Source organism: Lineus longissimus, chromosome 1, assembly GCF_910592395.1.
Source record: "Lineus longissimus chromosome 1, tnLinLong1.2, whole genome shotgun sequence".
Classification (NCBI taxonomy): domain Eukaryota; kingdom Metazoa; phylum Nemertea; class Pilidiophora; order Heteronemertea; family Lineidae; genus Lineus; species Lineus longissimus.
Window position 1 is genome coordinate 24,372,897 of NC_088308.1, and position 27,133 is coordinate 24,400,029.

At 39.4% G+C, this 27,133-nt stretch overlaps 1 protein-coding gene across 6 annotated transcripts in view; it reads left to right on the forward strand.

Moving 5' to 3' along the window:
* Positions 1–26,752, forward strand: part of LOC135493373 (neuronal acetylcholine receptor subunit alpha-10-like) — a 208,254-nt gene extending 181,502 nt beyond the window's left edge. For all 6 annotated transcript variants that reach the window (XM_064780689.1, XM_064780698.1, XM_064780715.1 and 3 more), the window contains 5 exons: positions 7,175–7,284; positions 9,243–9,697; positions 11,301–11,387; positions 17,437–17,555; positions 18,027–26,752. In XM_064780689.1, coding sequence (XP_064636759.1) covers positions 7,175–7,284; positions 9,243–9,697; positions 11,301–11,387; positions 17,437–17,555; positions 18,027–18,470 — 1,215 coding nt within the window. In that variant the 3' untranslated portion in view covers positions 18,471–26,752. The remainder of the gene's footprint in view (positions 1–7,174; positions 7,285–9,242; positions 9,698–11,300; positions 11,388–17,436; positions 17,556–18,026) is intronic.
* The last annotated feature ends 381 nt before the right edge of the window (positions 26,753–27,133 follow it).

Here is a 27,133-nt window from a genome sequence, read left to right on the forward strand (position 1 = left end):
TACCGGTTGATATTGAAACTAACACCAGTCTGCACGTCCCTTAGCTGACAAGATTACCTAATCATGTTTGAAAGCTTAATTCAAACCGAATTGTACATGAATATATCAAGACGGATAATAAATCTCATAATATAATAACTTTTCAAGTTGGGTATTATAATCAAAATGATATATCCTGCCAGTATAGTTGAAGGGTTTGCCGCAAAGAAAAGATGATTACAGTCCACTACGGTGACAGCACTGAAGATAGAGAGGAGGATGGTTTGATAACAAGCATGAACACATTAAGCGAGTGATTCACCTCGCTCGATTCTTGCTGTCTGCATCGCACTTATGTGATACCTTTCACTCTATCTTCGAGAAATAACCCAGCGCACACCACAGCAGCCAGAGGATTTTACTTCACGGTGCGCGGTCTTACGGAGGTCTCGTCTCACTTCTAACCCTTCCCATCACACGTCCAGCATGCCAGGCTGACAACAGCCATTGTTATTGCTGTCACTTATCAAATAGCAGTCTTCTCCTCATTATCTTCATCATATAGAGGATGCCATCGATGTACTTCATCATCTCTTTGCGCCTGCTGAACTGAAGGCTTTCGCGGACAAAGATGGGCTCCTGATGGTGGTTATTGCCATTGCGTCTTTCTAACAAATACATGTAATTTAACACTTGTAACTTATATTTGGAACGCAATTGTGTGCATTGAGCAGTTAATCATACGGAGAGAGATAAGGCGCTCAGTCTAAAGCCCTGTCCTTTTCAGTCTGGTCTTAATCATCTTTAACATGTATAAGAGAGAGGGCAAAAATAGATGTTAATCCAGTGCTGAAAAGATATCCACACCAACGTATCAAGAACCTCCATCTTGCGTTTCCAGATAGATACATTGGCCGAACTGGTTCCAGTCATTCATCACAGCGCCCATAAAATAAGACTGATAACGGCCTTATCAGCATCCATAATAGCTCGGTTCATAAGAAGAATTTCAGAAGTCATTGGGTTGTCAGACCAGCCGCAATCTTTGGGGACTGGCGCAAGGCAGTTGATGATAAGCAAACGGATAACGCCAATCACCCCGGCTATTCGGTCTGAGAAGCTTAATCTGTCGGCAGATCACCCAAACGTGCCAGAGAGAAGCCTGTACTGATGAGTGTGCATGGATACAGAAGTGTAATGTATCAGTATTGCTGTTGGCAATTAAGTAGTACTGGTAATCACAAAACCAAAAATGTTTTTTTTATGAACCTACATGTAGTGTAATATTTGAACAAGAGGAAGCGATATGGTTTCATGGCATTAATGTATATGATTATTTCATATTTGTATTTATAGGCTCCCCAGCAATTTGCTATTCACCAAGTTGTTGCCCCATATAATTGTTATATTAATTGTGTTTCTATTTTTTTTAAATGTCGTTGTTTCGCTAACATGCCAGTTCAAGACAAAACAAATACGGTTGGAGGCAAATAAGGCCTGTCAGCAATCCGACAGAAAGATAACAACGCCTTCGACAAAACAAATATAAATGAAACGTGGTTACTTGATATATATTTTGTGCTATATTAATAACCCATAATGTTCGATACTTTCTTTAACAATCACAATATTATTCAGTCTCTCAGACTGTGTTATGACTAGTAATGATTTGTAGGTTACTAATTAGCCATTGTGATTCTCACATGCGTTCACACCAGCTGTGTGTCATGTGCATTGGTAGGGGACAGGCTCTGGTTTAACTTGAGTGATAGTGATATAGTACTCTTGCAAACCTAAATTGTTAAATCGTAGACACACACATATGACTCACCTTGCGAACGTTAGTGTGGCCTACCTGACTGCTGCCTACCAGTAGGCACTGTCATACTCGCTTCTTTCATATATTTTGGTAATCCACCAATGATTAAAAGTTTATTTTCTCGCCACACCTTTTTTCAAAAGCATACTCAAAAGAGAAGCAATACATAGTTTCATACATAGTTTACGACACAGGAAGAAGTATCGTTTTGTGTTCAATCTGGGCTCCCATCGCTTCAAAACTGTCTGTCTACAAGACTGTTACCAAATATAAAGTAATCGGTTCTGTTTGATCCTAGTCAAGATCGAAGACGTAGGCTCATACGACGTATTTGATGACATTCAGATCCCTGCGTCCCACGGGTCCAATGACATTAACTAGAATGCCGGACCTCTGGCAATCAAACATGGCCGAACAGAAAAGGTCAAGAGGCATATAAAAAGATTAATAGGATACGCATCTTTCTCATTGGCAAATGCCACTTGTTACTTGTAATGGTGGATCTGTGAAGAAAAAGTGTTTCATCTTTTATGTTTTTACTCTCTTGTTTCATCGTATGCATGCTTTCCTAACACAACAGGATTGTGGATCGATTCTACGCCAAGTGACACCCCCACGTCTCCACAATCTACTTATTGTTTTAACTCGCACTGCATAGAAGTAATACATTGGCGGTTTATAAAGATGGTACAGAGAAAAAGTTTCGAAATGAAGTCAATTACAGTAGAACCTCTCTATTAAGGACACCCTTGGGACTGACAAGTGCTGTCCTTTATAGAAAGGTGTCCTGATTAGAGAGGTCAAATTGAATGTAAATAACCAATTTGGGATCAAACGTAGTGTCCTCAATAGAGAGGTTGTCCTTAATAGAGAGGTGTCCACTAAGGGAGGTTCCACTGTATTTATTATGGAGATAATGGGAGCATTTTCTGTTGGTCATTCATTCCAGACCGTTGGATGAGGAAAAACTACCGCTATCTTACTATAACCGACTGGGCGGGGGGGGCTTCTTGATTAAGTGAAAATTTCTTGAGATAACAATGAACGAACTGTAAACATTGGTGGAAGGGAGGGCACATTGATAATTTTTATTATTCGTTTTGTCATCAATCGTGGCAAGTGTCTTGTGGTTTTATGCTCCAAACTTAACCAATATTTAAGCTGCAACCGCTTCAATTGGCAAACTGGGGATGAGAATCTCGCTCAGGCGAGGATGAAAATGACGTTATCCATGAATGGACACCCTGCGAAATAAATTTCGGCCATTTTTAAACGACCCTTTTCACCGCTTTTCACAGGCAACGTTTGTTTATCATTACATAAAAGTAAAAATATACAAGGTGTGACGTAGCGGCTTTTAAGGCACTGGTACCTCTCTGTAAAAACAGCGGCTGAACACCTATATCAAAATAACAAAGAGTTTATTATAAGAGAAAATTATGTACAATATTTATATAGCCAGCTGCTGAAATAAAGCATATATTAGTTATGAGAGTTCGTGTAGCAAAATGTAGCAATGTTCAGTTCAGTCCCTTCAGTTCACAAGGGCGAAGTTCACACGGCAATGTTCACAGGGTAACTGAGAAAAAGGTCCAGTTCAGAGTAAGGGCCCAGATATGGCGACACAGAGGTGTAAAGGGTTAAGAGGCAATTATGAGAATACGGAATTAGGCTATCCGTTCCCAATAAGAATACGGAATTTAGGCGTTCCGATTCGAATACGTATATGTGTGCGTTTCACAGCTGTAGCGACGACTCCATTCGACACATTCGGCACCAACGCCAGGTGATCATAATTCCCGAACCGAAAAGTCCGGATTCGATAAACAGCTTCCCCGAAAAGGGATTCTGGAGCTCCAATCAATTCAAATCACAAGGCAAGCATAACCAACTGCTTTCCTTGGAGTCTTTCTGAGCACTCCCAAAAGCACACACCAACAACCATGCCTCAGAAGGCCTAAGCCTTTGCCTCAAATCACCCAACCACTCGCCATTGTCAAGTCATTGTTAAAAAGTCATTGATCAGCACTGTCGTCCAGTCCAACATGAATGTTCATTCCTGATTTTAACTGATTCCATATTACATGCCTATGATCTTGGATAACATTATGACCATGATTCCATATTACATGACTATGATCTTGGATAACAATATGACCATGGTTATGGTTACATGATTCTGATCTTAGATTACATAGCTCAATTGACTCACAATAAACTCACCAATTAATATAGGGAAGAAATAAAACAAAACATGGGATTCATCGCACAAGGTTATTCAAGCAATTTACTTCGATTTGTCCGTGCCTTTCAATGACATCAGACATATTGCGATGCAGTGTTAACTAAAGCATCTTCTAACCATTCATGTCCATCAGACAAGAAGAGACATTTCAAAGATTTTCGCTAGCCAGACAGAAGGCATGCACGTTCCAATGGCAGCAACCAACGATTTGTGCTGTCCGGACTAAAAACTAGTGCAAGCCCCTCTCTCTCTAACATATTCAGCCTGTCTCTTGGATAGCTTTCATCGACGGTTCCAGTTTAAATTTGCAAGCCATCGCCGCGATTTGTGTTGAAAAATTACTGCGTTTTAACTAATATCCTTGGTGATCCGTATTATCATTTTCAATTAAACTGGCCCGTGTTAATTGTCCATTTTTATGCGCCTGGGTATCTGTTATTCTCTACCTAATGACGCCTAAGAGAGACTGGTTCGGAGCAACGAAAAATCGTTAATTTATTTCATGCATGGTTTCATTCGCTGAATGGTGAACATAGCGATTATCCCGGGTGGATGGGCGATAAATGCAAATACAAATGCTCTCATTTACAAATTAATAACGCGTTGAATTTCTCCCCGGGTTTGAACAACCGGGGTAAGCCAGCGATAACTCGCCTCAAATGAGTTGTTATGGTTTCAAACAGAAACCTTCAGGGACATTTGTCATGCTCTTTGGCTTACTAGCCTTGCCGTTTAGGTAATGGTGTACATTCGTTAACATGCCCCTGCTAAAAAATTGGTTGGTGAACGAAAAGCAGCTGAGCCCCGCCGTTGGGTCATCGGATAAAACTTTTCTTGTCATGGGACGTGCCCTCCATCCGGTTACGTGGAATTTCATCTTTTTTGGCGGAGTATTGCAAATGAGGCACATCATGGATAAAATGATGCGCAGAAAAAAAGCATTTTTCATTGTGAACAAATTACGTTGAAACCTACAAGGGGTCGAGTTCGAAATAAACAAAGCAGAATCTATTTGGCGATGAAGTTGAAACAAAGCAACAGCTCGAGTATTAGTTCAGAATACTTTTATTTCAGTAGTCTAGTAGCACAAGTTTATGCAATCACGTGACTGACCTGGCATCATATTCCAAGTCAGAACATATTATCGAATGATGTCAAGTTAAACCCTTTGATGGTGCAGCCAATGTGTGATGCGACAAGGTCCGAGTTCAAGGCAAGCAATGAGGCTGCTGATAATGATGATCGAGAAAATCGCTCTGAGCTGCTGCCTACATGCTCAAACTGCTGGTCGCCAGGAAGACTTCACGAGGATTTTGCGTGTTGTCGTGATCCTGATCATGATGGCGCATGTCCATCAATATAAACATCGCTCCTGAGACACTTGCATGCCATCAGCTATCAGACAAACTGATGGGCTCTCACACCGAGTTTATAGTAACGAATGCACTAATGTTTGCTAATGATAGTCGATTGTGTACTTGACGAGACAGTATCATTGTATATGCCACTGGCACGGAAGAAAGAGCTTGGGAAAATAGCAACTAATCTAGCTGGCTGATTATCCATGTTCCAGTCTGACTCGGCGTTGCTTTGTTTTGCATGCCGGGTAATAACGCGTCACATTACCAAATGCTGTCATTTTGATGATGGTGGACAAGACGCGTGCAATTGTATTGTAAAAAGTACTGCTCCATTCTCTGGTGAAGATACTGTTTGTCTATTACAAGAGTTTATATTACGTATAAGTACCAACTTTCTCTATGTCTTGTCTTTGAAGCTCAAGTGACTATCAAAAGAGATTTAAAATGTGAAAGATTAGCACCATGTATCTGTTGGTGAACTCGAAATATTAATTTCAGTCTTTGTAGTTCTAACAGTGAATTCTTGGATTTAGCCTATTATCAGAGTCGGTGGTCATAATGGTTGCCATTTGTTGCAAGCTCCTACTAATAAAAGGTTTCATGTTGCTATGTTCGGATCTCCCCATAAACTACTTGGCAATCTCCTCCAAGGCGGAATATGCTCTTTGGTCTAGTACTCCTCAGGCTGAATGGGATGACAAGCACTGGGTCAATATCTCTCAAAGATAGACTACATCAGTGCTGATGTTTGCTATTGGGATTGGGGTGACCACTCCAGGGTATTTCTGACATCTGCCTTGTGGAATGACAATTTCAGACTTAACGTTAGTGGACAATAAAACCATCGAGGTCTTCCAAGGGTCAGCCAGTTCTTCTCCTGGTTGCCCAATATGAACCGAACCACACTCCGCCCAACTTCAATCGTTGCTGGCGATGTAGGTTTTTTTTCCGCCGCGCCAACTGTGGCTCAGTATCTAGCATGGGTTTGCGTGTTGACCGTGGCTTTTAGAACTGTTTAGTTACAACATATGTAATACTACATTTAGGTGCACTGCATGTTACCGCTGCCAGCTTCTTTTTTCATTCCGAATGTGACAAGAGGGGTGTCACATTTTTTTGCATATAACATAAAGACACCTTCTTTCCCGGTTGAAACTTTCTCTAATGTTCCTTCTCTCCTCTTTTTAATCAACATAATGATTGGTCTCAGATGGTGTATTATCCATTTACAAGTAATTACAAGTGCTGGGTCGCAAAATTGCACACATTTGCTGGAGTTACGAGGGGGCCATGATATGGCTGCGATGTTTATCGCTGAATGTTCTTCGCCCAGTTACAAACAAGGGACAGCCCGTATTCGTCATATTCCCGATGTCTTTCCAATAAGACTTTCAGAAAGGAAGCACCTGCTTCAAGATGTGACACTGTCGTGGCAATTGTCCTGATAAGATAAGAACATAATTGGGAAAACAAGAAACATACCCGCTTTATCTTTTGGACATGAGAACCGTCTCTTTCTACGATAAAAGAAGGATGGAACCTCCTCAATGGCCATCACGATAAATGAGTATAGATATTAACTACAAATTACCATTGAAACCGGATTGGTGTGACTAATCACATAATCAATAGTGAGTTAACCAAGCTGTCGAACATTCCAAAGATACTGCAAAAATCGTGATGTATAGTTCAGTTGCATCTCCTCAAATTCGTTGATGTTTATACGACTAAAACCTACTTTTATCGGGTGTTCCTCCTCTCTCTTTTCAGTCTTGGACAGATATCCTATTAAAATGGGATCCAGAAGAATACGGAGGAGTCGACCATGTCAGAGTCCCGATAAACGATATATGGATTCCAGATATCGTTTTATACAATTAGTAAGTAGATGGCTGTATTCTGAATAACATCACATACGAAAAAACAATATAATTCTCGTTGACCTTCATCCTGTTTACTGTCAACATACTGTGTATCAGGCTTGGTAATAATTGGTACAAGAAGACCTTTTACCCATCGCAGTCAACTAAATTCGGGCAACATGGGTGATATTGCTTCATGATATATAGTATACACCTGCTGTTCTACCGGATTGCATTACCGATACCTGATTGCTGTTTGCATCTTCAATGATGAAATGTTCAAGCAAGTGAGAATAATCTAACGTCAACATATTCATTAATTAGGGGCTCTGGGACTTCATTTCCCGACTTGCTGGTCGGATCTGCGGAAGATTTCCCAGCTGCTCGTAGGCGGAAATTGTAGTTGAAATAGTCTTGTTCCTGTCATATATCCGCTATCAAGTTGTGTAGTTGCATTGCCGAAGGTCACTGGTCCGAACCTTCACCTGCTGTATTTAACTTACTCAAATTAATTTGAGATTCTGTGACACTATTTTTGTACACATGTTTGTGTATATGTATCCACGCTGGACGTAGATGTGCATATTACATAATTCTTCCCTTCGAAGGTTGGATAAACTTGCATTGTGTCTGGAACAAATACGATTTACAACAATTTTTGTTGCGGAAAAATTTTACCGAATTGCGAGAAAGCAAATATAGTATAAACTGTTTAGTCCACACATTAAGTGACATTAAGCGACAAACCAAATGCCAGATCCATTTGAATTGTCAGGCACCATTACCATTGCTTTGCTTCGATAATTACCGGAAGTCCCACAGGTGTGCCGCCATTTTTACCTTTTACCTTTGCCTGCTTTCAGTAACTCTGTTACATATGGGTTTGATTAAGAAAGCTAATGTTATAACACCATATTTTCTGGCGGATTATTATCACTTGAGTTAAAAAGAATATTCTAATCATTCGTGAAATTGGTCGTAAAGGAATTGACAGCGCCAAGATGACTTGAATTAATTTTCCGGATGTTAGTCTCATCGATTTTGTAATCACGCAGAAAAGGAACTTGCTTTTGAGTAACTATATCTATATCTTTGCCAACGACTGTCAATTTTGAACAGAACCCATTAATAAGCTTAATTACTGCGATATTTTTAAAAATCAAGTTCCGACGAAAACGCGACTATCTTGCTGCTGAAAGTCTTGGTTGATCTTGTATAACTCAACCAAAGAGTAATTCATTTCTAGTCCCATTTGTGTCCACAAAGATAACGCCTGTCTTATACCATCATGCGGTATTTCACGCCATCCCATTGTTTACTTCATAGTCACGAATTCCCCGAGTCCAAGTTCAATACATATCATGCCAATCACACCTGATTCTCCTGTGTACACACTGATACCTTAATCTGGTCCAAAAACGTTGAAAAGTTCAGTTTGAGGTCAAAATACACCTTGATATCTCCCCCAATGCCAAATGGCAATGGATGCTGTAGGTGTTAATGGCTTTACGTGATAATAACGATTCTTGTTAGCAATAATGTCCTCGCTGTCATTAGCCTCTCGTCACCTATATCGCCCTCATCAGGTCAAAATGACTGTCGGCGTGATATAATTGCTCGTTTGACCTTGTGATGGTATGATTTCCTGCAATAATGTCCCTGAACTATTTCTTACAATAGTTTCGCTGATTAGGACAAGCGTAGTTTTTTATCAAACATTCCCTAAGCAGAGGTTTTCCACAGTACTCATATGCGATAAAATAAAAAAACCACCAGGACCTAGCTCCTTGACGAGGCAACATCGATTCCCAGACAGCTTGCATCTTTGTCACTTCATTTTCTGGTGAATGAGTACTAGCGACTTGGTAGATTCGGATAAAAGGCTTCTATATCCCCAGATATTCAACGACATCCCGGTGATTGTCTCGGTCGTCGGCTGAGAAAGTTGGCAAATGTTTTTTTATTTTGTTTTGCAGTGCCGACACGCGGCTGGAGGAAAAACGCGAAGTAATGGCTGTGGTACAACATACCGGGGGTGTCCTATGGATTCCTCCCGCCATATACAAAAGCTCCTGCAAAATAGACATTACACACTTCCCGTTCGACAAACAATCATGCCTGCTAAAATTCGGTTCGTGGACTTATGACGGCTTCAAATTGGATATAGACTTTTTCGATGGGAAAGCTATGGTGGATCTTAGTGATTATGTGGAGAGTAACGAGTGGACAGTGTTGGGTGCACCGGCCAAGAAGAATATAAAGAAATATCCATGTTGCGATGAACCGTATCCAGATTTGACTTTCACTGTCAATATGAAGCGGCAGCCAGCTTTCTACAACTACATTTTGATATTACCATGTGTTCTTTTATCCTCACTAACGTTGGTGCTCTTCTGGTTGCCGCCGGAATCGCCTGCAAAAATGGTCCTAGGTACGTAAGCTGTATTTCATAGCACCCTCCTCGATCTTTTTTTATCTCCATAGACATTCTGAATGTTCTAACCCAATCATTTTCGCTAAGTCATCTCTTTAAAGTAACAACACAATATCTATCTAGTTGCTATCCCGGTAATTAACAAAACAGCATCGGATACCATATGATGCCTGCAGACGACAAACAAGTAACTTCAGATTCTTCATTCCAACAGTCTCTTATTATAAGCTTGTAAATTTAATTACACACTTATATCAACGCCGTTTATCGCATATTCAGAGCAAATATTCAAGGCATGAAAACTTATGTAGCATTATTGGTTTGCGTTATGGTGTTTTTATGACGTTAAGCAGTACATGGCTTGTCTTCGATGTCACTTAATAAGTAATTAACAAAGGTATACTATGGGACAAGGTAAGTGTTTGTCGGGACGGATTTTTGCATGTGGTGCGCTTTCTCCGCTTGGTTTCTTCTAGGGCGAATTAGACGTGTGAGGACGACAACAGAGCTCAATTAAGAAGTAAAACGACACCCATGATGACAGTATTAGATGTCAAGAATGCCGTCCGTCCAGTCTTGTCTTGCTGTTTAATAACTATCGTTTCCTACACGTCCTTTCATTTTTAGTTGAAATAATGCTAAGTTCACATTCAATAACTACGAATACTGAAGCAAGAAAATCTTATTTATGAGATTGCATCGTTTCCGGGCTCATGAGTTTAAGGTTGCTTTTCCAGTAGGCAACCACTAAGACCTGATTGTTATTCGTATATAAGTGTGAACTTAGCATTGGTCGTCAACTCCGACGAGGAACTGCCACGCACCCTCAACTGGCATGCAGAAGACCTACCATGATGCTTCTTCCCTCTGTTTTCCCCTAGAAAGTAAAAAAACGTTCGGGTTTCTATAGTTAGCAATCGTTTTGTATTGCTATATTTCACACCAATAAGGCGCCGAAGTCTACTGGTCTTCATAAAATGAACCGATATACCTGTGCCAACATTTGTATTTTCACCTTCAACGAAGTTATTTTGCAGCCATTATAGGACCTCCGTCATCAGACTTATTCAACCTGCTTCCAATGCTACGACAGAGGCAAAAATGCTGGATTTGGCGAGCGCCTTCTTGAGTTGTTGTACGAAACTGAAATCCAAGGCATGGTAGACTGGTGGCTCTCGTTCTGATACCACATTGGCATTTTCACGCCCCCTTCCACATTTAAAGGGCATGGTCTACAGTTCTGCGGAACCTACTAATATAACTAACACAAGTTAACAACCTTTTTATAATAACAGTTTTTAATATTCGTTATTTTCGTATTTTCAGGTCAGAGTATTTTTTTATGCTTTTTTATCTTACTTCGTCTCCTGGCCAAGTCTACACCTCCTGCTGCCTCTCGTATACCGCTGATAGGTAAAAATGATCACTTTTGTATAACCATTCCCTCGCCACCTTTGAAATGTGATGTCAGCAGTAGGGTGTATGTACACAGAACGGGTGGATGGTTCCCAAAACGTCTTTCCTTGGCGCTGGCGCCATCGAGGCTAAAATATGGACATGTGTTTGCAAAGCAAGTCATATTCTCGCCTTTATATTTCAGGGATGAATATTTTTGTGGCCTTCTTTTTATTACTACTTTTGTTGGCTGATGTGACGCCACCCGCCGCTACCGAAATACCCCAAATAGGTAATCGTTTCTCTGTGCACGAATTGTCATCCTCATCTGATTTTAGCAAAGCATGCTTCTAGCTTTGCATGTTAGGAGATTCAGCTTGACAATTAAGAAAACAAAACGAAACAAAATTAATTGAAATTGAGCTGTGTATTTTGAATTTGACGGAAAATACACCTTTTCAAAATTACCATTCATTGGTATATAACCTAATTTGTTCATTAGTGTTATAGATATCTTAGTTTCTTAGTTGCTTGATGCTGTCACGCGCCTGTTCGGCACAAAATGAAGAAAAAAACTTTGGTTTAAACCAGCGATGTTTGTTTGTTATATACTTTTAATTTGGGTTGTCACAATAGTTTACCCTTCCTTACCTTGTAAACCAGTAGTTTTTTCTAATGTTTATTGTATTAAGCCCGACATTTATTCATAAACCTTCAACCATCAGAAGAAAAATATTAAAATATTGAGAAACAAACAAAAATATTAGATGTTGATGTATCTATTAATATCAAAATGGAAAAATAAAATGCAATCTTAATCTTCCACATTATATTGGGCAACCACATATTTCATTTACATCGGACCCATCTGTCGCTGTCAAACCAAATTTTAGCTTTGACTCTTAAGGGTCACAAGGGACCATGTATGGAGAAGGTGTTTAAAGACCATATTCACAAGCGAGGTATATTTTACCTGATAAACCTGTCATAAAAACCAGCTGCGATCACACTTAGCTGTCAACTACAGAGACAAACACTGTCCTGGGAAGTTCCAGTTCAAAGCTTCCCCCAGCATAATGTGCAACTTCGAGATTAGAATGGTCACTCGTGCATCATTGCTGAAGACAGACTTTTTATGACAAAATTTCTTTTGGCCAGTTCTAATGGCCAACGGTCTTTCGTTTGCCAGTTAATTTTGCTAGTCAGCTGTTTTCATTACAAAACAAGCTACAGACTCGTTATGATATCTAAATTCTTCCAGGCTATGAAAGAATGTTATTTCATATCAACAGTAACCGCAATAAAGGATACTCGTGCAAGAAAGTGGTTACTTTATGTTATTTTGTTTATTTTATTTCGAGAGAATGGGAAAAATCACGATGTTGATGATGAAAAATGCGTCAGGACAGCTAAGTTCGCTGTTTTACACTGGATTTAGTCAACCCTTTTTGTATTTGTATCAGACCTGAAAAAAAAGAGAAAAAAAACGTCGTTGCCAAGCATGTTTCCAACTCAATTATCGCAAAAAAGGCAATTGACCACATTCTTGCATGGTATCTTCAATTACTTCTAATCCATGTAATCATTGCAAACAAATATCGCTGGAATTATTAAACTTATTTTGACATTGTCCATAAGTTAACGATTCTTTTATAGTTTAGAAGCATGTCTTTTCGCTGGTCTACCAACCTGACAAACGTGCACTTCTTTTCCTCTATCCCATCTTTCTTCTCTCAGTAACAACATCTGTTGTTTTCACCGTTGTCTGTGGTACATTTCATTTCTCTGTTGCTTAGGTCGTTTGTGGCAGAAGCAGGTCACACAGTTATCTTTAGCAAAATGGCGTTGTCGAAGTTACCGGATTTCGGACAAATGTTTCAAAGCTTGCTTCCTCGCGGGCAGTTCATAGTTAAACGCACAGCCATCTGTATCGGCGAATAACTCCCAGATATTTGAACGAGAACCGGTATTTTCTAAACGTCATGAGGGCTTATGACGTTATGCCACTGACGTCATCAGTTTATGTCTTTAGCAAAATGGCGTTGTCGAAGTTACCGGATTTCGGACAAATGTTTCAAAGCTTGCTTCCCCGCGGGCAGTTCATAGTTAAACGCACAGCCATCTGTATCGGCGAATAACTCCCAGATATTTGAACGAGAACCGGTATTTTCTAAACGTCATGAGGGCTCATGACGTTATGCCACTGACGTCATCAGTTTATGTCGGTGATTGGTTATTCATTCTCTTCATTTGTTCTGTTGTGTGGTTTGGTCTATCTTTCTCTGATTGGATTCTTCATTCGTCACGTGATGGAGTTCCTCGGTTCTTATCGCATGTTGGTTCCCGCCGCTGTCGTAGGTAGAGAGCGTTAGTTATGGCTGCCATTTTGTACCAAGGCAACGCACGTGAGAGAGACATAGCAACAATGATGCAGGGGCACCAGGTGGCGGGTAGCTATTGCTTTGCTGTCAAAAGTAAATGAATACAAAATTCGTACGATGTTAGTCTAAGCAAGAAAGGAATGGTTAGACTAAAGGGTTGGTATTATCTTAGAATATTTAGATCAATTATCTAGATAGAGTTAGCTTGGTCAGGACAGAGCCAGCATAGAAAGATAGGTTTCGGAGTAAATATATGCCTTATAGAAAGGTGCAGGCAGGGTTAGCGTTATCAAACTGTACGAATACTGTATTCACTTTACTGCTGATCTTGCAACGCTCGCACGTGCGCTGCTAGTCACAGTTGTGGTCATACATACCCCTCGACTCATATTGAGTGCGTTTGGAACTAGTCTGTCCATATTGTTCCTTTCTCCTCTGACGTCATACTTAATCAATATTTCTAGAATGACCATGCCTCTCCGCTATTATTTTCATTCTAGATCCAACTTACATTCACGTTGTTTCATAACATTGCTTGTTCTTGCATGTGCTCTGAGGTGTGTCCCCACACCAAAGGTTTTAACAGCACAGTTATTTGTATTAATCCCCTGATTTTGACACCCTAAACAGAGACACAATTACCGAGATTTTCAAACTACCAGTTTAAGGTTTCACCCCACCCTGTCCCCATTTTTTATTGGCGAGTGTCCGCACGATAGATGATATAACTCACCATGCGACGCCTGTGCGGGCGTCCACTCGTTCTGTTCACCTTGGCTGGTTAGCTGACCGATTGTTTGCCGACCTACGAACATTGCTGCATGCTATGCTTGTCATAAACTCAAAAATAGATAACAGCTTCGGTAGGTATAAGTGACACTTTAGGATACAGTGCGATGCCGGTATATTTGAATATTTTGTGGTGACAAAAATCAGGATTGATTTCAGATTACAGTATAAGGCTTTAAAAGTAACGCATTTGTGTATAAAGTGTTATCTATTTTTGAAACGATGTATATTTAATGAATGCCCTACAGTTTAACCATGCTTCACGTAACATTCTGTCCATACTAATCACACCATCGAATTTGTTGTAAAAAGTAGTTTCCAACTTAAACTGGTACTTTGATAGTCTTCGGACTGTATCTGTACATACAACATAGGTTTGAAGGTTTGTCAACAAGATGTTTTGATTCTCAGTGACCGATTTCGTCGTGGATTCAATTGTTAATCATTCTGAGGACTCGGAATCATCAGTGGGCGAAATTGTGTTTCACTTTATTGACATACCTCAAATCATGTGTTCCAAATTGCTACTACTAATTTTTTCCTTCTGTCGATCTTAGATATATTAGTCAAGGCTAGGAGCCGGGTCGTAATCAGGACAACAAAAGATAAAACCTGTGCTTTGAGAAAAAAAAGTGTTATAAATCTGCGTACATTTCCTCAAGCATGACGAAATGAATGTTATCGTGTATTTCACCTCTTGTTGACACTTATGGAGATAATGTCGCCTGTGAATCTTCAATGTATTTTCGAAAGCTCCTGGTAATTCCTGCCTTGACTAAGATATCATTTGCATGCAGCGCGATTTTTTGCTTCTTTTCTTTTGTATCTGTACCTGATGGTTCACGTTTGGAAAAAAAAGCTTGTTTATATCGCCATTTAAATGCAATATCTCTAGCGCGCTCGCGGCTTGTACATACTGATATGTCTGTGTGCTGTAGAAAAATAAATGATTTTTTTAAGTATAGTCGCTGAAAGGAGTCGAGAATGTCAAGGTGTTTCCTATGGATGTGCCGTTTGCATCAGGTTGGCCAAAGTGGACAAAGAACCGGTTTATCATCAAAGTCTCTTTTTCTTGATGAACATGATGAATAAACAAATATATTCACACACAAAAAATCACAGAAAGAAAATTAAAAAAAGGTGACATCAGCGTGATTCGAACCAGAGACACTGGCTTCGTAGGCCAATGCCATAACCATTAGGCCACGGGAGTACCTGGTCATCAGCCAGTGAGCGCGATCTTACATGTAGACCTTTCGTATGATATGTGATGATTCGTCTTGATTTTTTTTTTTAATCGCGCAGTGTTGTAAAGGAATTCAGATGCAAAAGTCACCAAACGCCATTTCGAAAATAAATGAGATAATGATGGTGAAATGAAGCCGACAGTACCCTCAAAACAGATCAAACTGACTGGAAACCAAGATATTGATGTCATTGAGCTCATCTGGTGGAAGTTCTGGTGAAAATGAAATGTCTGTTTTGGTAGATATTCAAGATCACTAGACGAATATAATCTTTCTAGTGTCACTTGGTATAAATTGGTTTACTCTTGTTGTCGCTCGCTATGGATTCTCGAGAGTGCTTTTTATCTAATATCAGTTGCATGATAGCCTTAGGTTTTTTCTGCTACGTTCGGGCTTCTCTTGGCGGATAGGCTATAGCTGTTTAGCACAACACGTTTCAGCAATGTACACCCTTATGCATATTTTGGTCCAAAGAAAGCAACATGCCTGGTTAAATTATTATTTTACATGTAAGTAAGCATCTGTAACCAGCTTGGATGTACCTTGTACATGTGTCACTGTGCCTATAGTTCTGTCTCTGTAATAATTGAGCGATGGAAGCATGTCGGGGATAAACAGCAGATACCATAGTGTCGAAATTGTATAATACATCTGTGTGCATGTCATTGCTACCAGCAGCTTTTTAAGGCTGTTGTGACGCGGCATATGCGCCTATTGGCCTTATATAGCGTGCAGTTTAACTGGAATAAATAATCAAACAGAAGACAACGATCAACAATTTTATGGCAGTGCTCTCTTTGGACTAGTTTCAGCTTCTTCCTAGTTCATTAATTCGCTTTATTCCCATATTTAGATAACATGTCTAATCTGTTCCCCTTTATTATACACTACCTGGAAATGTATCTTGTCTTTGTCAAAACTGGGACAAGTACAAAATTATGAAATAACATTTGGCTTCTTATACAAACAGAAGAAGATCGTTTCACTTTGGAGCTGCCAGCATTAAGGGAAATATTCTTCCTCATCCATGATACGATAGAACACTGAAGAAGGTGCCGAGTAAGAAGAATTCAGAGGCGGACAGCTTGCAGATAAATTTTCCTGGCTCTGGTTACCTCCTACACTTAGAAAATTCCAATATTTTTTTTTCTTGTTGGTGCTTAGCGTTTGTACTATGTTTCTTTACCTCAACCTTCAGTGTGATTCTATTCTAATGGATCTCACGATTAACTCATGCTGACAAAGACAAGATTGCTTCAGATTAAACGGTTAAACCTTTTTGAATAGGTATTTCGATAGCGCCCTTGAAATGAACGGCGACGAATCTCCCCTTCTCCCATCCTCCCACACGCCCGTTGCTAGCAAAACCAAAGTTCGTCCAGAGAAGCCCAACGATCTGTCCAGCATGAACTTTTCGAATAACCCTCACTGCATCGCTTTTCCATTTAAATCATACACGGTTGTGTTTTTTTTAAGAAATGTATAACCACGGTATTTTTGGCAGCTGTGTGAAAACTATTGGCTGTCTTCTTCAAAACATAATTTTCTTATATCTTTTTTTTGGACCCAACCCAATTTCAAAAATCAATGCACTACGTCAGTACAAATACATATACATACAAAACAAGTTATTGCGTAACCAGAGTTTCTGAAATATAAGAATCATGTTGGTCCCTAAATAGGATGGTACTTTTTTGCACTGCAGTCCAAAGGGACTTAGTCATTTACTTCTGAAGAAGCCGATAGTTTTTATCCTCTAAATGTGAACACTTGACGTAAAATAACAGTTTGGCCATTCTTAGTCTGACGTAGTTATATCGGATTTACTTTTTGTTGAAGAAAATTTAAGCAAATGTGTAACACAATGGAGTTTTTATTTTTATTTTTAGGAAGTGCTTAACTGATAAACAAATATACATTTCAGGTGCATATTATTGTCTGAACATGGCAATGATTACATTGTCAACCTTCCTCTCTGTCATTGTCATCAATCTATACTTCCGTGGCGATAAACGAAATAGAGTGCCGGCTTGGCTAAAAAGGGTAAGCTTTCCTTTTAGGTTCCATTGTACCCAAGGATATTAATTTGCCTTTTGCGTGATTGTGAGCCAACAAGAGTATTACATGCAGCCTAATTGGGATCTTCAAAACAAATTGGTCACAAAGTTGTCAGTTAACACTAAATTGGGTTAAGTCTACTAGACTCTACTGATGATGATAACGCCTAGATAGGTCAAGGGTTGGTGGCCTCCTTTGTTTTGAACAAGGCATCGATTCCGTGATAGGTAAATGGATTTCATTCTGGTATCCAACTTTCTGTAATTAGAATTTAAAAGAAAAGGGAAACGAAAAAGTTAACATGGAGATGCAATATCACTGAGCATAGAGAGAGCAACCGCATTTTACTTGTGTGGCTGCGAATGGTAAACTATAACTAATCGCTCATGGAACTGCTGCTAAGAGTAGCTGTAAGGTAACCTTACTCTTACCCAGCGATATTATTTCTTTTTACAGATATTCCTCGACTTTTTTGCTCGGTTATTTTGTATGCGAAGTGACATGCCTCCAAAAGAACATGATCGTAACCATGCAAGAATGGAACAGGTCAGGGGTGACGGGAAAGGAAAATCTCATAAAAAGATTAAGTGCCCCGAACTTAAGTATAATAAATTTCAAATGTACGATGTGTTTAGAGACGGAGCACAGGCTAGAAATCATACGGAGTCAACCTCTCCGGATAAGTCGCCAATTCATTTGAGCCACTCCTTAGAGAGTGACGTCAAAGAGATTCGGAGGCAGCTACGCACAATGCTGAACCGGGTGCATGATAAAGACGCTGTGCAAAAAATAGCTCAGGAGTGGCGAACTGTGGCCCTTGTTCTAGACCGAATGTTCTTTTTTTGTTATCTGACTGCCACAGTTGTGTCGCTTGCTACAATATTCCCACGAACTAGCTGACATGGCAACGTCAAGACAAAGCGTGATAAACTGATAACACTATTTTGTGGTAGCATTGCTACCTCGAGGGGTTTTTACATTATCTGGTACGTTTGCGTGTTTAACGCACGTGCTCGCCCGGACCTGTAGATCTGTGATCCATCTGCGAATCTGACGGAATATAATGCGTTTCTACCGCTATATTTGAGTGTGCAAGTGACAGTCATGATTGAGAGACGGTGTTATTGCGCATGTCTGAACACGTGACCTTGACGTAACAAGCTGCTGACGACGTATAAGATTATTAATTACCAATCGCGACGTATTTTCATGTGCGGGTTTTTCTTTAAAGTAGGCCTAATTTCGCGACTGTTCATCCAACCTGTGTAAATACATGTACAATACAACTTTGTAGGCGGACATCATACCACTGATCAATTGTTTTGGCCTAGTCAAATTATGGTAGAATATTTAGTTGCTTGTCAGTTAGACTCGTGAGTCATGCATCTCCTCTGGTCAGGGATGAGGTATTCCATGCCTGACACAAGCTTGCAGTTGGGGGAGCGAGCGGAGGGGCCGGGCGGGTGGTTATATATAGCAGTTTAACGACCAGTCTTCTTTTTCACAAACAGCACAGTCACTGGTGCATATTAATCAACATGCTGCACAAAATGATTGGCTCCAAAACATTATTGATAAGCCGGATAATGCCAGCCTGTGTCATATAAGTAGTATACACATTCAAAACTAATAAGTCAGTTGGGTTTGAATATCTTCAACACTGCATTATACCATCACTGCATGGCCACCTTTAACGGAATATAGCATCCAGTCTATGACCATCGAATAGGACCTTTATGTCACTTGTCACATTCCCAAATCAAGCTGTATAAGGTCACTTTGCTTCTGCTTAACAAAATCTATAACCAGCTGAAAAGGCAGAATAAGCAGATATCTCAACGGTGTAAAATGTAATGACCCCATCACAAAATAATTAGAAACATCGTTGGATACTATCAACTAACTTGGTGTCCACGACCAATACCGTTTTTGATCGGTTTGGCTGCTTCCATCCAAGAATATGAAAGAATGTCAATATTGAGAGAGTGAAATTCTGCGCTTCCATAATCCTTGACGTTACTCGTAGTTAGATATTCATAACTAGTTTTGATGCCAGCAATAGGGTTGTATATATTATTTTATGCAAACCATTAAACGGTGAATGATTAAGATATATATCATTGGATGTTACGTCACACAACAATCACAACCAAACAACGTGTAGGCATATAGTCCGCAAGTTAACTGTAGCCATTACAAACTCGTTCACTACATACCGTACGTGTATCTTGAAACTTGTAGAATTCGTGTTTAGTGTCTAGTACCAATATTGTAGTATAGTTCACCTAGGTTCAGACAGTAGTGGTATCCCATTATATATATATACGAGAAATGTACATAATGTACAAAGAACTGACTGTCAACTTATCCCGAAGCAAATTTGGTACGAGTTGGGTCCTTTACTCAATACGCACCCGTCAATTGAATATGTATAGACACATATGTATAAACTGGCCAGGTTTAACAACTGGTAATTGTCTTGTTGCAGAAAACGGAACGACTTTCACGTGATGTTGGTTTTAACTATAGTCACAAATTGTGTCATAAATCAGATGTGTATTTGTTCTGAATCGTCAGTTAACCTTCAAATACAACCAAAACTTTTCAACTGATGAAATGCATGAGATCATTATTTTATGTTTTCTACATTAAATTGTCCACGTTAAATTATCCATTGAGAGCAGCATTATGAACGTAAACGTTCTATAGCAGAAATGACATAAATTACAATGTGACAGCAGTAAACTTTACTTCAGTTTCTGATTTCAACACTAGTTTCTGTTTTCAAAGCGATTCAGTTGACTTATACGGGACGAACTAAACTATAACTGACAAAGGACCGTTTGAGACATTCTATTTTTGCGTAACTCGTAAAAACCCCTGGGGTAAAGTTGTTGCTTCTTTTTTGTCAGCTGTGCCAAGCGTCATCCATCGTACAGCTAGCTCTGGTTCTGTTGTATTTGCGAAAGTGGCAAGTCAGAAATCTGTGCAGCGTGATCGTATAAAGATTATTACGGTTCAAAAGACAAGAAGTGGCGACCTTCTGAAATGGGTATCCTCTCAGTCCTTTTGTGAAAGGTTAACAGTACTTCTGACATAAGATGTAGCTTTTGGAACTGAAATCAGATTACAGGTACCTTTGAAATCATCATATTGGGTGTCAAGTTATATTTTCTACTGCGAAAATACAGTAAATATCATAAAAGTTAATATCTCACGCCAACCAGCGAGTCAAGTTGCAAGAAGCATATCGATTCTTGGCATTGGTACTGTGTGTCTTTGAACACAATGAATGGACTGAGAGACAGTGTCAAAGTATCGGAGTATATGTGTATGCTGATATTTGTGAGTATCTTGATTTAGGTTTGACAGCCAGTCATAACCACAGTAGACCCCTCCTTCGAAGATGCCACCTGGATCCTACAAAACGCTTCTTTAGAGTGTGCTTCTTTTAGATGTGAAACTCGTGCAGGACTTTGCATGGCGCTGAAAAAAATTGTCTCAAAGCGGAACCAGATTAAACTACAAAAGTACATGTATTACAATAGACTGTCCAAGTTGAAAATCTCGATAGATTGTCATCAGATTCTTAATTAAGATATGGTTGAGCTTCGTGTTAATGTCCAATTACAATGTTTACCAGATTGTTGTGATTTTTTTAGTTAAGATATATCAACTAAGAATCTTACAATAATCTTGTAACAAGTGCACATATTATTCATGTATACAAAACAGGATAAGATCTTATAAACTATCGGGATTTTTCGACCTCAGTGATAATTGTATGTTATACTGTATATACATTCACTGTCCTTGTTACTGATCAAAACGGTACGTCAACACCAGTATGTTGAAAAAGCCATCACATATGTTGCTGATACACATGTTACATGTACTGTGGGTCTTTAAAATGCTTTTGGAAGCAAGACGTGTTTAGTTTCAGATGCGGTAACCCGATGGTTAGGGCAAGCACTTCAATCTTTAACTATACAACTACTGAGTGATAAAATTTCTAATGGAAACATTTGCAAAATATAGTGTATGCTCCGAGATTTCTACATTTTCTTCTCTTGCAACATGCATGTGACCAATGAGTGTCAAGTTGAACTTCAGGTAACTCTCGGATGAAAATATGAAATTTCCACTTTGTGCCTTACTGGGAGATAATGCCCAAGAGGCTCATCTGCTGGCCTTGGTGTTTTGAACTCTGCCCCACTTTGTTTCAGGATCAGTGTTTGTAGTGTGTTTCTCTTCCAGTAGAGACTGGTATCAGCTGGATTTAGACGTTAGATGATTAATCATCTAACTATACATACATTAAAGGGATCGAATGAGTCATGATACGATATACGTGTACATTTAAGGGGATAAGTCGAGATAACATCCACCACGAAAAAAACTAAGTCCTAGCAAGCATCTTAATTGATATGTTTCAGACATGTTTTCAAAACAGATAAGAAATTTCGCATAATGCATGAAAATAACCTCAAATATCTCGTGTGGATTATTCGTACGACTAATTCCCTTTAAAACGTAGACTTTTGTAATTTGTGTCAACGTTGCGAGTCCTTGCTTCCGAACTTCACCATTGAGCAGTCATTTCACTCACACCTGTAACAACGTTTCTGCATATTTGGCGAATGAAGAAGAGTATGCAAAGAGTTAAATGAACCGAACAAGACACAAAAACCGATGGCGTCACAGCAACAAACAGAGAAATTGTATTGTTGGTAGTTGTACTGGAAGGCGCTATTAGGTGGTCGGAGTATTTTGCGTTCTTTGGGTATTTGATATTATCAGCTCAATCCATTGATTTCTTTTTGGTGCATGTCCTTCGAAAAGGTATCCAAGAAAGCATATGGTACTTCAAGAATAATGATAAATAGATGTTTAGAAAGATGTTTGATGAATCAGACGATCCACACATCACCAATGTTTGAACCTGTGGATGGAGTAAATATCGTTGAACATAAAGATATCAAATGAGGGGCCGCTATGTTTGAGATTGTTTATTTTGAAACCCTGTTACTTTATATTTGTTAAGTTTTTAGACTGAATGAATGGTTAAATGAATGCGAGAGAGTGTGATTATCCAGTTGACATTTGTCGTACACAAAATGTGATGTTTCCTCTTAAAGGAGTCCCTTGTAATTTTACTGACATTATTAACAATTCCTTGGTTATTTCTTTGCTAATCGATCTAAGTATTATGACCCCTTAAATGATTCCTATAAAGTTGTAAGAACCATGTGAGAAACATCCTACTGAGATTTAATCTAAGAATCTTAGCAACCTTACGTCCCTTAGTGCATGTAGTTGGATGTCTGGTGAATGTGGGTGAATGCTCGTGTGGGTGTTGTGCTGTTGTCTGAGAGTAGAACACGTTGCCGTTTACAACGGTAATTTGAGAATGACTATGTACTTTCTTTGTGAGGGAGTGTTGCCTTAAGTTGATCGTATTTTCTTCATCAAGCACACAAGTTCGGTATATACGGTGTTAGACAAATTATGTAGGCTTTTTTCTGGCCTACTCGGTTTACTGTTAAAGTGTTTGTTATACAGGTGGTGTTTCTGTGTGTGTGAATGGGTGGATGACTTGTTAGGGCCTCTATTAAAACGCTTGAGATACGGGCATTGAAAGCTCTGATAGGAACCGATTCCTGCACGACTGGATGAATCGAAACTGAGGTATGTTGACTACACTGTGATCAGATATCATGGTTTTATTCAGGCCCAGTCAGATTTGTGATGAGTTCTTTCGATCGAATGAGGCTATTTAATGAGACTGTATGTGTTTAGGTATGCAAGCTTACATATACGTTATAAAGATGTTATTGAATCACTGTGAGAGATATCCTCTTCTTCTTCAAGAGATATGATCTGCCTTCCAACTCTGTCTACCTACATCGCAAAACCAGTGCCGATGTGAGATTTTTAGTTGATTTGAACTTCATCTTTGGTAAAACCTGCATTGAGCAGGTTTTCGTGGAGTCGTGATGTTATTTCATACATGTATGTTCCGGTTTTGTATAAAAGAGTTATGATTACATTTGATATTTTATTTAGTGTCTTACTGGTTGGTTAATTTCGTTCGGCTTACACGACACCAATGACAGTTGGTTTCAGTTTCTCATTCAAGCAAGGCCTTATCATTGAGGAACATCACATATACATAAATGCATATAACCGTTGTCGTGTGTTTTTTATGGTGAGAAAACGTTGTTAACGCCTGTGTGATTGGCAAGTGTGGCTGATGCGACAAGAGAGGGGTGAATTTTGTCAATTTAAACGTGAGAATGCCTTGAATCTAGATCATGTACACGCATGTATGAATTTTACGCAAGTTGTGTGCCTTGAGTCTCTGTATGATTGGCAACGGTTATCTAACTCCAGTGTCCATAAAATATGATGATATTCTTTAGAAATTGCAGAGCACTGAATACAATTTTGTGGTATTAATAATCTACTACAAGCTGGAAGTAAAGCAATCTAAGTATGCGAAGCGTGAATCGTGGGTGCTGTCGGAGTGGACATATAGCCGATTGGAAATGGAAATAAATCTCAAAATAAACGAATCTCCAGCTAGTCTTTTTGGTACCGATCGCAGCAATTCGTGAGTTTATCATGTTAACATATCCGTCGTTCAAATCACTCATGGCATTCGTTGATTGCTTCCCGACCAATTCTATGTTTTTGTCCACTTCGTTGTTACTTGAGAAGTGTTTGTTGTGCAAGAGAGTGACAGTGATCTGCATAGTTCGTGTTTTGGAATGATGGAATGTTGAAAGGATGTTGCGTATGTTCCATCGTTATGAATGTACGCGTGAAGGTGTGAAATAATCGTTCAGGAAATTAGAATATAGCATGACGAAAATATTGACCTGCACTTTACATGATGGTATGCGGGATGATTATATCAAAATTTCTCGATGCGCCTAAAGTACGCCGGGTTACATAATAATTGTTGTTGGATTAAAGTTTTCCGTCCGAATTTACCGTCCATTCACAGGTTCGACATGATTTCTATTATGCATGGTTCTTTGAAGAACCATTTTAAAGAGTGTACCTTCTGGGAGAACATACCGTATTTCTAACAACGGAAAAAAATGTATCAGCATCGCAATCAAGCGCTAAAAAGGCGCGAAGGCCATTTGAAAGTACTGTAGTACGGAACCGGTATATACCGGCATTTTTACGATACAGCCGCCAGATGCACCATTGCATGAAAAGGAATAGATATATGAGGCACTAATGTGATCCCCGCGTCATCATCCAATGGCCAAAGAACTAAAAATTTGGAAACAAACTTCCCACTTAGACTTGTTTAATTCCTGGTATCGATCACCATATCAATTTTGAGTGAAATAAAATTTTACCCAATGTGTCTGATTTAGTTTTAATTGATGGATTGGAATTGTAGAACTGAAAGTGCTGCTATAGAATTCACACCCCAGCTTTACTAATAAATTGTTGTAGTGCTCTAGTTCTCTTGGCTTTGAGACAGTATCGAGGATTTTTAGGAGAATTTTGGCCGATGTACATGAATGAACGAATTAATACGAAAATCGATGTTTACATATCAAGTTGTATTCATTCGGTCGTTTGAAAAATATCAACAAATCAACGCAGTGGGGGAAGGGGGATGAAAATGAGTTCACGATATTCGGCTGCTTTTTGTGTCCATAATGTACCTTTGTCATGATACGACGCCAAGGTCTCTGATACGGTCACAAGCACTTATAGAATGCGGTGTTAAAGCTGACATGCGTGCATCATAAAAAGTCCAGTGGCCAAATTAGAAAACACAAGCGCCCGTCAGCCATGTTTCAAACGCCTCTAATATCAAAAACGGCGGCAGTCTGCAGTGGCGCTGCCGTATTTACCAGGAAAGATATGTTCACTCGCAATGGCTTCGTGGCAGAGTTGGTAGGACGGCTTTGATCAAGTCCCGAAAGTCCCTAGTTCGAACCCGCTGTCGGCATATTTTTCACTTTTTTTCTCTTTACCACGAGAGCCCCTCTTGCACTGCAACTTGTCTCGTCAGTGAATTTGTTTGTGCGGTCAACCAAGGTCAGTTAGTCGTTTGTTGGAAGGGCGTTTTTTTATTTCCAACTTGGCCGTTGGGAGTTTAATGCATGCATCTCGGCTAAAAAGGTTCTAAAACGGTATACAACTGTCATTTCGAGTGGACCTTAGATGAGCGTAAAAGCTCCTTTTGCATCCCTGAGAAAAAATAATTCTTGATATCGAGGGAATGATGTGAATAAACTTTTACAGAGTACAAATGTACAATGGTTTTGAATATGATAACCTTCAAGGAGATGGCAGTTGCATGGTGTTATGAATCGAATCCGTTAAGCCACAATTCTGTAAACGGGGTTTGAGCGAATAGAATCGGCCCTAGAAGTCAATGGCATCACACACACCAATTTATAACTGTATATACATGTACCTTCATTTTTACCTTTTGTATATACTCTTGTCAACTAGCAACATCATTAGTCACGGGCATAGCCAATCATCATGTTCATGAAGCCAGATTTTATTTTGCCACGCGAGTCATGTGTTTATAAACTGGTGTCCAGTCATTGACGTTCAGCCTACTGTGGTCGGCTCATGTCTTATGTACGGTGAGGGGATCAGTATTAAAACATATTTGTACGGATTTGTCACTATGAGCAACAAGAAGGGAGCATGTGTGGAAAACGGTTTATCATGCATTCATAACAGATCCATTTGGCATCTATTAGGCCAAATAACGGGATCCAGTTTAGTCCCTAGCAAAACGTACTTGGGTTTTGTTTAAATCATCCTTCCGCCAATATGTACAAGGGACAACTTGATTACCCGTTTATAATTATGGCAACATGACTTGGTTCATAAAGGAAAATGTCCGTTTAAAATAGCCATTCCGTCTCACTCTGATAGGGTCCTAGTGTCGCTGTACCTAAGAAATGACAGGCCACGGCGTCGTGTATTCAATCGTCATTCCCCGGCCAGTCTTGCCTGCAAATCTCTCTCACTGTATTGCAATGTCACTTAGCATAAGATAATGTAAATTATTATACAAATACTGATGTATTCAAAATGAGGTCTTACATATATGGCAGATTTTGATGTACAAAATATGCATTGTACAATAGAAAATCTAATAAAGAAACACCCAAATCACCTTTACATAATCCCTTTGTTGTTGCTTTCTTGTTATATGACCATAATGACGTCATCAGCTAATAGTACACATGTACATTGACTCGACATTCATTCCCCGATTAATTTTTCACAAGCTCTCGACTCGCTTTGAGATAAAAACTCGCACACACCCCTATGCCAAAGAAGCGTACTTGTGGATCTGTAACGATTTCATTGTGCCCCAGTCTAGTCTCTGGTAGCTTGTTCAGTTTGGCTAGAATTGCAAAGTCACTTTGTGCGCTGGGTCCAGCTATAAGCAGCAGACCATATTAACGACGTATAGTCTTAATGATTTCTCAATGTTTGCTCCCCTGAGATGGTAATCATGACAAAGTGTTGATTTTTAGCCGTCAGCTGCAGTTGAGGTTTAC